The 12,997-nt window shown below is 47.5% G+C and overlaps 3 protein-coding genes and 3 non-coding genes across 6 annotated transcripts; 4 read left to right on the forward strand and 2 right to left on the reverse strand.

Moving 5' to 3' along the window:
• The first annotated feature begins 494 nt into the window (after window positions 1–494).
• On the forward strand, window positions 495–593 carry tRNA-Tyr(GTA). The gene is made up of 2 exons: window positions 495–533; window positions 557–593. It is a non-coding gene; the product is annotated as a tRNA-Tyr (tRNA).
• Window positions 594–705: 112 nt separating this feature from the next.
• On the reverse strand, window positions 706–830 carry tRNA-Ser(CGA). The gene is made up of 2 exons: window positions 793–830; window positions 706–751 (listed from the first exon to the last, which is right to left on the reverse strand). It is a non-coding gene; the product is annotated as a tRNA-Ser (tRNA).
• Window positions 831–2,613: 1,783 nt separating this feature from the next.
• TRVA0_097S00144 (uncharacterized protein) lies at window positions 2,614–6,481 on the reverse strand (the record flags this gene model as incomplete). Its single annotated transcript, XM_076687942.1, has 3 exons — window positions 6,344–6,481; window positions 4,911–6,217; window positions 2,614–4,859 (listed from the first exon to the last, which is right to left on the reverse strand). The coding sequence occupies exons 2-3, from the start codon at window positions 5,854–5,856 to the stop codon at window positions 2,614–2,616; spliced, it is 3,192 nt and encodes a 1,063-aa protein (XP_076537823.1). The 5' UTR covers window positions 5,857–6,217; window positions 6,344–6,481.
• A 1,582-nt stretch (window positions 6,482–8,063) lies between these two features.
• Window positions 8,064–8,918, forward strand: TRVA0_097S00166 (uncharacterized protein; the record flags this gene model as incomplete). Its single annotated transcript, XM_076687943.1, has 1 exon — window positions 8,064–8,918. One exon carries the CDS (start codon window positions 8,064–8,066, stop codon window positions 8,916–8,918), a length of 855 nt encoding a protein of 284 aa, XP_076537824.1.
• Window positions 8,919–9,713: 795 nt separating this feature from the next.
• On the forward strand, window positions 9,714–11,762 carry CCM1 (Ccm1p; the record flags this gene model as incomplete). Its single annotated transcript, XM_076687944.1, has 1 exon — window positions 9,714–11,762. The coding sequence occupies one exon, from the start codon at window positions 9,714–9,716 to the stop codon at window positions 11,760–11,762; it is 2,049 nt and encodes a 682-aa protein (XP_076537825.1).
• Window positions 11,763–12,585: 823 nt separating this feature from the next.
• On the forward strand, window positions 12,586–12,658 carry tRNA-Trp(CCA). The gene has a single exon. It is a non-coding gene; the product is annotated as a tRNA-Trp (tRNA).
• Window positions 12,659–12,997: the final 339 nt, after the last annotated feature.

Consider the following 12,997-nt stretch of genomic DNA (forward strand, 5'->3'; position numbering starts at 1 on the left):
CACGTAGAATTCGACCAAGCTTCTTGACATTCTGGTTCGGACGTGTACCTCGGACATATATTGTGATGTCGTCGATGTAGCCAATAACCTTCCCTCCATGTTTCTTCACCACATCATAAAGAGACGACGTATAGATGAGAAACAGCAGCGGGGAAATAGGCGACCCTTGCGGGATACCAGTATTCAACGGCCGTGGCATGGTCAACTTTAGCCTAACTTGGTGACACAGTCCCAACGGCCTCGAAATAGAGACGATTTACTCATTCATTCAAAATCAAAATCCAATCAAATGAGTCCACCCAATGTATCCGCATTCGTGCCGTGGAAATTGGGTAGCTACCCCCCGCGGCTCCCGGGAAACAGTTCCCACAAAGGATTAAAAACCAGGAACCTTCCAAAATGGTGGTTTATAGTCGTAGGGTTGTGATGCGGCTCATGCGGCACATTTCAAATGGTATTGGTCACGAATTTTGATGTCGCACAAGATTTCTGAACTCCCGGTGGCCCAGTTGGCTAAGGCGCGAGACTGTAATGGAATCGATTACGATAATATTGTAATCTTGAGATCGGGTGTTCGACTCACCCCCGGGAGATCTAGATCGACAGATCTATAAATTATAATTTTTTTGCATCGATCGATCGATATCGCGCGCGCGCGCGTGCACGCGCGCATGCATGCATGCATGCAAAAAAAGAAATTTTGATCGACATCAGCAGGATTTGAACCTGCGCGGGCGTAGCCCAAAAGATGCCCGAACACATTAATCTGAGACGAAATCTCAGATCTGAAAGATTCGAGTCTTTCGCCTTAACCACTCGGCCATAATGCCAGATCTGCAAGTTTTGGGCACCGCTCCATATAGGCCTGCCATATATGTTTAATGAGCCGCAAATGCCGCACGGCGTACGCCGCATGAGCCGCGCAAACCAATGAGTACGGGAATCCTGTTGGGTGTCAGAAAAGTAGACTCCTAGGAATGCACTATCTCCTCGGATCACATAAACTCCGTCCCTGTTGGGGCTAAATAGATCTAGACAATAGATTCCTATTATGGCTCCTGGGTGTTGGAAATCAAATATCAATTACACATTATATCTGACCCTAATTTATACAAAAGTACAAAGTTAGACACGAGTACCGAAAATGTCGATATTAAAGACAGTAGAGAAGGAAAGGAGTAAAAGATGGTTAGTGCAAATTTATACTCGTGCCGTACTTCCGAGTAGCGCGCGCTCCAAGGAGTCTACCTTTACGGCTGAGTGTTGGAGGCTAAATAGATCTAGGCAATAGATTCCTATTATGGCTCCTGGGGGGTTGGGGTGTGAATACCTTGAGTACAGATGTTAGCAAGAACAACAATATCAATGTTGGACAGGCGAACAAGTACACAGGAATATCAAGTAGTAAGAAATAACACACGTAAGTCAGGGACAGAGCGCACAGCGATGTCCAAGGTTCTTAGTAGAGTTATGGATCAGACTAGTAATGATAGACTGCAGCAGATTCACAGAAACGGTGAAGAAAGGAAAAGAGAATGGGGGGTGGTGACTCTTTATAGGAGCCACTCAATTGACTGAGTATGATCGGATAGGATGATTCCGGGAAGTCTAGTGCGGAACCTGTAACCTACCAATGGTTACGGTCGTGGTAGTAACTCCAGTATCTCCGGGTTCCTGGTCTGTCTCATCCTGATAAGCTGAGACATGTGAAGTCGATACACATTGTCCCTTTGACTTCCAACAAATCCCAAGTAACTTAATAGTGTCCTCGGACTTTGGAGGGTTCCCTTCTGTCGTTTAGGTGGAGTCTTCAAAGGAGTGGCCGGTGACACCCGCGGCGTCTATGCGTTGGGTGTGTGTGGCCTATCATGGAATATGGTGCCCACATTTGGTACTGCTGGATAGTCAAGACCAATCAAGAACGACTGGAGCGAATCCAGTCTCTCAAAAAGTCTTTAGGCGCTTTCCAAGATACTGCTATGCTCGCCCTCAACAATGACACAGGAGTCCTGCCGATGCCAATTCGTATACGCCGTTCGTCCGCCCCGAGTGCTAACCCTCTGTGGCCAACAATAAAGTCTGCCCCTCCTCATATCATGAGCAAGATTGTGCAGCTGCACATAGTAAAGAGTGCTTAATGTTTTGCCATTGATTACAGTGTATATTTAAATGTTTTATTGAGCCGGCTGTTGAAGCCAAATATTTGGATTATACCGATAACTGCTAAGCCCATGTGTAACACACATCTGATCCCATACTTTAACTTTTCGGCTAACAGTTATATCAACGATGCCAGGTGGCAGACCTCAGGAGATTTTTCATGCCCCACCGTCAAGCAATTGGAGTCTCTCTAGTACAGCTAAGAATGCTCATACACTGCTTTATCACCTGGCTCGCTAGTTTCAATAAATTCGAAAGGCTTTTGCCCGCAGGTGATGAATATCTGAAACAATCTCAAAATTAGAGTTTGTCTGACACATAGAGCGCTTAGCTCTGTTTAAGACTGAAGAGCGAGATACGAATGATAAGGAATTGAACTATCGATTCGAAAAGAATATTATGCAGAACGTCCCGAAACAATGTTTGTATGTATGTAAAAATATATTATATATTTTAGAAGAAATGAGTATAAATCCTTGAATCAGCATGGATTTCCATTTCCATTTTAAAGTTGTTCAGCTCTTCCTTGATCTGTTGGGCTAATGCAGGGGTAAGACGGTTGCACGTATCCAGCTCGGCACGTCGGTCATAATCATTCTTGTCATAAGTGTCGTAAATGACAATTCTAGAGGAGAATTGGACAGTTCTGCCAGGGCGGTTAATAGGGGATGGAATGGTGCCACTAAGGCTGCTAGAGCTATGGTGGTGATGAGCATGCTGAGACAACATGCTGGACTCGCTACTTGAGTGATTGGAGTGGGAAGGAACGAACTGGGAAAGTCGGTTTCGGTATAGCGGGTGGTAATGGTAAGAATTGCCATCGGGGGTAACCGTGGGGGATGGCGAGCGAGAAGTAGAAGAGGTAGTCTTCGAATGCATAGAGAGCCGTTTGTGGGCAACTTGCGACGGCTGAGAGTTGTACTCCTTGTTTTTTTGGACAGCATTAGCAACATCGTCTGATTGAATAGATTTCGGCATTGGCATGCTCTCAAAGCTAAAGTCAAGGTTCAGCTCTGATTGTTCAAGATCAAAATCAATCAACCCGGATGTGCTGCTGCTCTCCACACCAGTAGCGCTCAGGGCACCGCCAATTGCGGTGCTGTTCGTGCTGCTTGTGCTGTTATTGTTATTCCCGGTAGCAGGGTTGTTGTTGTTGTTGTTGACAGTGCTAATGGTAGTAATGGATGAGCTAGCACTGTGGTTGCTCCCGCCAATACTGCTAGCTTTGAGAATGCTTCGTGGAGCTGGCGTATCCTTACTGGGAACGTCCGAGATTGCCTCCTCGTGAACATGCACTTCAGTAGGATTTGGAACTTCCTCATAATGGTCCTTAGCAGTAGCCTCGCTCTTTTCAGACCTAGCCGATCTAGTAGATCGTCGAGATCGTCGACGTTCGAGCGATTTAGTTCGCTCCAGCGAGCTTCGAATTGTCTCTACAGTCAACAAATCGAGCTTCTTTGGGAAAACGGTATCACCTACTGCCATGTCATCGTCGTCACAGCCATCCCCATGTTCAGCGGGTTCCTCAGTATTTGGAGCCGAAGAGTCAGTAGATGTGAGGGAAGGAAGCCTGTCGTCCTCTCTGAGGACCTCCAGTGGAGAAAGATCACGCGGGGACGCTGGCTGGGCAATGACCGAGAGAGTGTTGATAGGGCTCTCCATGTTAGTAGTGGTAGGCGGCTCAGCCTCTGCGACAGAGTGAGAAAGAACAGGCTGCGTCGCCGTAGCAGCTGACGCAATGCTGGTGGACTTAGAGTGGTGTCCGACAAATGGCAGGTTTGTCGTGTTGAATGTCGGTGCTGGCTGCTGCTGAGAAAGGCTGATAGCCGAATCTACGCTCTCGTCATGCTTGTGTTTGAACAGGCCCCGGGACATTCGCTTTAGGTTGGCAAAAGAGATGTTGCTCGCCGTGGATTTGTTAGATGCAATAGATGAGTTATCCGTAGCGGTTCTTGGTAGGATAGCCGATTTGGTCGAGGTAATCGAATTCTTCCGACGATACGAAGGGATTGAGAAGATGGAAGAACGATCGTCACTAGTGAATGACGGCTTGTGTTGCAACGATTCTTTCTTCGAACCAAAAGAAAATGCCTTCTTAAGCTTCGAGAACTTGGATTTGGACTGCTGTCGAGCAGGCTGTCTCAAGTCGGCCATGCTGCTTGGCTTGGTGACGCTAGGCGTTGTAGGTCTAGAGTAGAATTCCGCCTGTCGATCTACCGCAGGATGGGACTCCTCCACTGGCTGAAGCTTTCGCGAAGACATACTTGACGAGGGCCGCTTTATTTCAGGCAGCGCATGGGAAGCGGGAAGAGGTTGGGATTTCATCGACATCGGAGAATGTGGTCTAGCTGGGTTCGATGAGGGAAGCTTTTGCTGCGTAATGGTCGCCGAAGATGCAGCACGTCGATGGCTCTCTTTGGAAGATGACGGAGTTTGGTAGCTCGAGCCGTACGAAGACGGAAGGTCCTTAGACCGCGAGTAGGAGTGACCATAGGACGATAGGGAAGTAGACGAGCCATAGGGCGCGAGGACCGGAGTAGAAACGGACCGCGATGAGCTGCTTGTCAAGCCAATCGTGGAATTTCGGCGCCTATCAGAAGGCAGCACAAGAGTCGAGGGTGGCTGCCTCTGCTGCGGTTGTGGTTGTGGTTGCTGCTGCTTTTGTACCTGCTTAGCATGCAGCTTTCGATCGTTAGTGACTAGATGATGGTTAGCCCGTAGAAATTATTAGCGAGAGGGAGGTAACTTACTTTCCAAAAACTCTTTATCTCGCGTTACTTTTTCCCGTTTGGTGTTAGATGAAGAATCAATGACCAGGGATTTTCTCTGTTGTTGGTTAGTTGGCTGTTTCGGGAGAGAAACGTTCGACGTCGAGTAGCTATGCGGTATGGATGCCGTAGACTTGGACTGGCGATGCTGCTTTTGGCTCGCGGTTATCGTCGAAGACCCCGGCGGATTGAAATAAGTCTGAATTGGCGGTAGCTTAGCTGTTGGCGGCTTGGCAGGAGACTTTGAAGCATTAGTGGTAGTGGACGTATTACCAGTCGATGCCGAAGTATGGGTCAGTGCCGGCGAAGGCGATGCAGAAGAAGTAACCGACGAGGCCGATGACAGGTTAGATGCAGAGCTTGAGTTTGAATTTGAGTTGGTCGAAGAGGAAGAGGACGGCTCTTCAGTAGTGGTGGCCGTAGTGGTAATAGGCTCAGTAAGGTTCATCGGTGCAGAAAGCGACGTAGAGAGCGACTTGCGCCGATGGTATCGGTCGGGGGCCCTGACAGTTGCGGCCGGCGGAGTTGAGGGCTGCGAGTACTGCTGGACCATGCCAGTCGCAGCAGCAGCTGCTACGGAAGCACGTTTCTCATCAAAATAAGACTGCGAATAGACCGATTGACGCGACGATGGAAACGCCTGAGCAGCGGCCGGGGACGCTAGTGGCGAGAATGGTTGAGCCGGCGGCGGCGGAGCGTTATTTCTATAAATGACATAGGGAGCCGGCGACACAGGGGCGGAATTGACCGATCTTGGGATTGAGTATTGTGGATGATGAGCGAGCGGCAGTGGACTGTGGTATGCAGCGGAACCTACGACCGGAGTGGGCGTGCCTGGCTGGATATAATACGGGGGGTTTGGATGGTGATGGTGATGATGATGAGGCGATTGGTTGTGTTGTTGAATGTGTCGGTAGTTGTTGTTCATTATTATCACCGCTATTATTATTATCAGATCTCTCTGGTCCCTCCCCGATCAGTAACAATAATAATAACACCAACAATAATATAATCAAGATCCCAAAAAGACTTCGTCTAAATAATCCGCTCTATTGTATTGCAGGTGTGTTCTTTTTTATTTTCTTGTCGTCAATTCAAATGCGCTCGAATAAATATCAAACCGATGATGACATGCAAGCTCCTTTATATGGTTCGATTACCCGCGCAAAAAACGAAGGAAGAATGCAATTGCGAATGTAGAATGCAAATAAAAATAATAAAAAAAACGAAGGCAAGTGACGGTACACTTTTAACGAATGGACCAAAGGTAGGAGTGTACGGACTATCTCCTAATATTAAAAGCGCTTAAGGTTAGCGTTGAAGAGCCAAAATAAAAATAACGGCTGCTACCACCCCCCTCTTGTTTTAATAGGGAATTTCACTCTCTCTCTCTCGCCAAAACAATTCCAACTTACAAGCAAAAACGACTGAACGGACTACAATCGAGGATTCGCAGCCACTCGATAAATAATCTTTATTCTATAGACGTGCCTGTCCGATAGCAACGGAGGATATAAAAAAAAGGAGAATAAGAAGGAAAAAAGGTCGGGCTTGGAAAAAGGGGAGAAGAAAAATCTAAGGGGTAAAATACTAAAACCACAATGCCTCACTAAAAAACGCAAAAAAAAAAAGCAAGCACGTACAACATACAGGCAGCTGGGGCTTCCCGGCCAAAAATAGGTTTGTCATTGCCCGTACTGGCCACACTTTCTCAGATCTCCCATTTATTTTTTTCGGGTCCCCCCTCCTCCCTCCTTTTAGTAACGCACTACATATATATCCTCCACTCTGCGCAGAGAACTAGGCCCTGAGACTCGATTGCCGCGTCCGGGCTGCTGGGGGGTCGAAACTCGATCTGACACTAATGGTAGATCGACTTGTTTGGGTATGAGTGTGATGCCTTGTCCGATTAGGCGAGCACCAATGGCTGGGCTATGCGTTCACCGTCTTTGTTTTGATGCATGGCAATCGGCGCTCAATTGGAGATCCCTCCCAACTGCTGGCCGCCCTCCCTCAGTTAGAGTTAAGCTAAGGAGCGCGCCCGTTTTATAGCGTGACAAACCACGCGGATGCCTGTCCCTGGGCGTCCCTCTCGTTGTCGTGTCTGTCCCAGCTAAAAATACACCGCGAGCTATGTCTTTCCGAGGGCCTGCTGTATGACATTTTTGTCTCGAAGCTTCTGACGTGTGTCGGTTTTAAAATGTCTGCGCAGCCCGTATATAATTATCTGTCGTGATGACTGGGACTTAATTAGCCAAATCACGCATGGAAGCGATCTCCTGCGTTGTAACTCTGTAATTTTCTACGCACCACAGCGAGCTGGGAGGGGGGGGGGGGGGTTCTTTCTTCATCGTTTGTGGCGGAAGACAGTCAGTGGTAGTAGTCGCAATGTGGTTTCAATTGTGCCGGGTCTTTTCGCACTCCCGAGCCCATGGCTCGCGGCTAAAACATCACAATCTAACAAAGGCACAGCCTCTGCACCCATGGGACAGGGAGGTGGCTCGTAAATGCACGAGTTCATATAGACGCTGCGAGAGGAATTGCCAGCAATTGTCGGCCGTGTCTCTAACAATGTCGCGGGGAAGCCATCAAAAGTCGGTTCTTTGCAACCTCGTGTCGCCGTGCGTGGTTCGTCCCTATCGCCTGTCTCTCATCTCAAACACCGTTTGTGTACGCGTCTTGCGCACGCACACAACGCGCGTTGAACACACCAACTCCGCCTCGGCTAGGCGCATTAGTGAGCGACACATGTACAATCATTCTCTCCCTTATTATAGGGGGAGGGAGGGGAAGGGTACCCTACCGTCATAAGCTGCATTTACCTGTGGAGTCGGGCAAGGGGGGTGGTGCGTTCAAGAGGTCTTTGTGGCCCCATATTTGCACCTTAGGCGGGCTGTTAGCGAAGGGCCCTTTTTGCATCTCCCACGCTTGGTGGTGCGTCATTGGGAGAACCCAGCGTTAAAACGGTTACCTACGCCTGTGAAACTCAAAGCACAACACGGTGTACAGTGTGGTGTGGTTTTGTGCCGCGGGACAGGGATCTTTTTTCTCAAACACACAGTTGCTGCTGCACCCACCAGCACCAACAGCGTTTTGAATTGAAGCAGGGCCGTTACAGATAATAGTAAAAAAAAAATGGTAGGCATGGTGGTGAGGACTTCTTCTACCTCCTCTTACTCCGGATCACTTCCTTCTCGCCAGGGTCAGCAGTCAAGCGTATCGAATTACATGCCTCTCTCAGACTACCCTGACCTCCAGGTGACGTTTTCGTCCACGGAAATTCAGGAGATCCGCCGGTCATGGAACGCCATGAAGGACGACCCGACAGCCCAGGAGAAGGCGACCGTCCACGGCACCGCAAGCGCCTTCTTCTGCCAGCAGTTCTACGAGAACTTGTTGGGTGAGTATCCGGAGCTCAAGGTGCTCTTCCCATCCATCAAGTCTCAGTCCTCTTCCATGGCGGGCATCCTGTCCCTGGTTATCTCGCAACTGGAAAACCTGTCTCGGGTGAACGAAATCCTGTCCTCTTTAGGCAAGCGACACTCGCGGATCATCGGCGTCGATGTTGGCCACTTTGAGCTTGTCGGCAATGCGCTGCTCAAAACGCTGAATGACCGTCTGGAAGACGACTTTTCTATCGAGCTCGAAAACGCTTGGATCAAGCTGTACTCGTACATCGCCAATGTCATGCTCCAGTCCGGCGAAGACCCACCACTTCCTCCTCAGTCCCTGTACCCAGCAGCACTAACCCCAACCTCCTCTGCTGCTAGCGACTCTTCGAGACAGTCGCAGTCGACCAAGAGTCAGACAACAAGATCGGTTACGGCCATCCCGCCTGCTGTCCCAGCCAAGTCCTCTGCTTCTAACGTCAAGGCAGCTGTCCCTACTAACGATCCGGCTTCCGGTGGCTACAACCCTTCAAAGTCGTACTTCAAGAGTAAGAACAAGCCAAAGAAGTCCAAGAAGAACCAGGATTGCGTTGTTATGTAATGCGTTCTATCTTGTTTAGTGTGGGCTGGTTCCCTGAAGCATTTTTGCCATCTTCTTTCGTATTCTTGTTCCTGTTAATTGTAAATAACTAATAAATAATAATAACTTATAAACGGTTACGATCCTAATAATAACAAGTATTTATTATAAGTTCGCATACTACTGTGTAATACAGTAATAATACGAGCATAGACATTGTTGGTTGGAGCATGGGGGATCTACAGCAGTATGCGGCTCATGCAGGTATGTCTTATCACGAATCGATCTGATGTCTTCATCTGCCTTAGTCCCACTGGTACCACTAACATGGATCATCCATATAGAGCAGTCTTTTGTTTTGTTTATCGCACCTGATTTCTTCCACCAGAAACGGTAAATCAACTGCTATGTGTGTTTCGGGCCTGCTAGTCCACTCTTGTTACAAGGCCGGCGACGCGTTCGTTGAAAACGTCCTCAACAACAGAAACGTCAACATATTTGAAATATTATATGCCTTTCTTGTCGTTCCCTGATTGCACTCTAGCAATTACATATCTGATGTCTCGAGCTCCCGTAGTTTCGCTTCGTTGAAAGAAAGACTCTGCTGGGGAGTAACCCACCGGAGTAACTAAAAATTTGTTACAACCCATTTGCGGCTTGCCACTCATCTTGACAGATTTGTTACAGCCTTGCTCACCTTTCGGACTGTTTCACACTCAGGGGGGCAAAACTATCAGTGGGATCAATGTGGCGCGCGCATGGTGAAAATTTAAGTGGAAAATTTCAACCATTGCCGATAAGAAAAATCAAAAGATAATGATCCGGCGGTGGAGAGGCGTGCCGTTTCGGTCCATTTATATGGCCTCGAGGAGGAGAAAACCGGTCGATAATGTCCAAGAGAAGAGAGCACTGGCTAAGGATATCCAGGAAGAAAAAGAGCTGCGAGAAGGACTGAAGCAGTTGCAAGCGTACAATGCGGCGCTCAAACGACACATTTGGGAGCAGGACGACGAGAAGATGAGAAAAGAAATAGCCGAAAGAGAAGGCCTTAAGCTCGATCGCAGCCCTAGCGAAAAGGAAGTCGACGATCTGACCGAGTTCTTGTCGCTGCCTGAAGAAGACAAATTAGGCGCTAAGCTGTTTGAAAGTGCCCCAAAGCTGCCACAGAAGCTCATGGAGCGGGTCGGTGGACAGGCATTGGTTCTAATGAACCAGGAGAGATGGGCCCCCGTTGTTAGGGCTCTCTATAACAACCCCATGCAGCTGAAGGATCTGACAACTGGCACGGTGGACAGCTTGCTGAAGGCAATACCGGTCAGCGAACGAGCAAACTACGCAGGCATTATTAAAGAGATGATGGATGATGCAGGGATAAAAGAGTCCAAGTTTACTATGGACTTGATCATGGCCGGATATGCTGACCGTGGAGCAGTTGACGTCGTTCGAGCGTTTATGAAGCATATGGTGGAGCAAGGGTATCGCCCTGATGATTTTACCTATGGCCACCTGCTCAAGGCCCTAGGCAAGCAGAAGGACCTGGTAAACAGTGCCAAAGTTCTCAGAGAGATGCAGGCAAACGGTATTGAGCCCAGTATGCGGGTTTGCACAACATTGCTGCAGACCTGTATCAAAGTCGGCGATTATAAGCAAGCACAGGACATTTTTGCAATGATGAAGTTCTTGTCCACAGAATCGCAGCCTGATGTCCGCGTTTACAACTCGCTGATGCTCGCGGCTGCCAAAGAATATAACGTCGACCGAGTGCTTGATCTGTTCCGCGAAATGACTACAAGACCCATCGACCCGCTTTCTCCAGACGTTGAAACATACCAAACGCTGATCTATGCCTGCAGTCGAGACCTCAAAACGCATGTGTTGGCTTGGAAGTACGTGCTCGAGCTTCAGCAGCGCAAGTACCCTATCACCAGGAAGCTGGTTAACACGATCATGTATTTATGTGGGTCCACCGGCGAGCTCTCCTTTGCGCGAGCCATGTTTAGACAGCTGTGCGGCGATCCTACGTCGTATCCAGATGCATTAACTTTGAATTCCCTGTTCAAGGCCTACGCCAATTACAAGCCTGGATTCATTTCGCCTGTCCTGCTTACGAGTGATCTGGGTAACCAAATTAGATCCTCCTTCCTCTTTGTCACTGACGCTAAATCGACTAATGAGTACCTCACTCCCCCACTCTTAGATACCCCTCTGTTAAGGACACCTTTCTTGGTAATTGCCGAGTCCCAGGCAATGTTTGAGTTCTTTAAAGAGCACCACCCAGATTGCATCAACGATAAGAACATCCTTACTTATCTTTCGATCCCAGCTCGATGTCGCAACTTCGATGAGTTCGCTAGGCGGTATAACTCATGCACTTACATCGAGGACCCTGATTCCGTGGAAATTGTCGGAGAACAACACCCTGGAAAGGTTTGTCGAAACCATCATACTTATGATCTTGCCATTTCTTTCTGTGCAGAGAACCCGTCGCCGAAAACCCTCGAGTTTGCACAGAAGGTTTGGACAGATAGGGGAAAGTGGCGGAAAACTAGAGCATTCCGTGAATTACCACAGGAACAGCGAAAGAAGTCAGATTTCCTATTTGCGAGAGGTATGATCGATGTTCTAGCTGCCAATGAGCTGCCTTCTGAGGCATGTGACATTCTTGGGTCGACTATCAAATTATTCCCATGGCGTCGACACCACCTTGTAAACTTGATCAACACAGTCCAAAAACACGAAGATTTTGCGCTGTTGGGTAAAATCGAAAAGCTGATTACCAACAAGAAGAAGAGAGAAAAGGGCATCTGGAAAGAATATGCACGCGTCCAAGGCGATGCCGATTACAGTCATCTCACCAAACGATAGAACTTATCTAACCGTGCTTCTTCATTTGCATTGTATTTATCTAGATTTTGTAAATAGTTTTGTATATAATAAGTATTTATGGCCCCGGGCTCCACCGGCTAAACGATTTAATTTGATGCTCATTTCAGCATTTACATTCTGAAGACTTTAATTGTATTAACCGGCCCCTGTCTCCTTCGCGATGCCGCTCGGCCACTTGAAAACATGGTTTTTTATTATTATTAATCTATTGGCGTCTTGTTGGGGCCTTAGGCCAGAGACATCAGAAGAAGAAGATATCTTTATTTTAAGTCGGGGGGGGGGGGGGGGGCACTACTTGCTAAGGACGACTATGGTCAAGGTCAGTCCTCTTGGGCGATGGCCCTCTTGGAGAAACCGGGCCATTCTTTCGAGTCCTTCTTTCGTGCCGAGAAGTGTCGGCTGGTCGAATGTGTCGCTTACCTCCTGAAGGAGGAGCCTTTGTGCATGAAAACATGGTTTTTAATAATATAAACAAGCTTAATGGGCTACCAAATGGCAACCGGCACAGAATACAGAATTCATTCATACTTGAAGGGTACGAAGTTCAAAAATACGTAAATGGAATCAATAGTATCAATAGCTGTCCTCTATATCTAAAATAGATTTAATATACATAAGTATAATCCCAGATATAATATGCTTGTCCAACTAGAGAAAAAAATCCGAATATTGAGCAAATTATTCAAATTATCGCCGTTGTTTACGTAATATTTTAATTTTTTGTGTATATTGATTAGTCAAAGATTACGTAATCATTAACTTCATGTTTCGGAATGCAAGAAAAAATTTTATTCAACAACTAGACGCGGTAGCTCAGTTGGTAGAGCGTCGGATTCCAAATCCGAAGGTCATTGGTTCAAGTCCTGTTCGTGTCAGGAGCCGTGGAAAACACCTTCACAAGCTCGTGAAGCCGCAATTTTTATGCACGCGTTCATGCATAATGTCTTAGACATGCATGCGCGTCACACGCGTTAACTATAATAATTAATATATATATCTTATAAAAGGATAGCACAAACATATATATATACACTTAGAAATTTAAGATAGACGGCCAATTAGGCACCCAACACTGTTGGATGTAAAAGCTGAAAGTACAAGTGTTAGCCTTCACAAGACAAATGTCTAGGATGCGAACAGGTACGCAAATATCAAACGTAGTAAGAAATAACAAGCACACTTCACAGAGTAGATGGGCAACGGCCTACAGCTAC

Source organism: Trichomonascus vanleenenianus (assembly GCF_965637985.1).
Source record: "Trichomonascus vanleenenianus strain CLIB 3782 genome assembly, contig: TRVA0_097S, whole genome shotgun sequence".
Lineage (NCBI taxonomy): Eukaryota > Fungi > Ascomycota > Dipodascomycetes > Dipodascales > Trichomonascaceae > Blastobotrys > Blastobotrys vanleenenianus.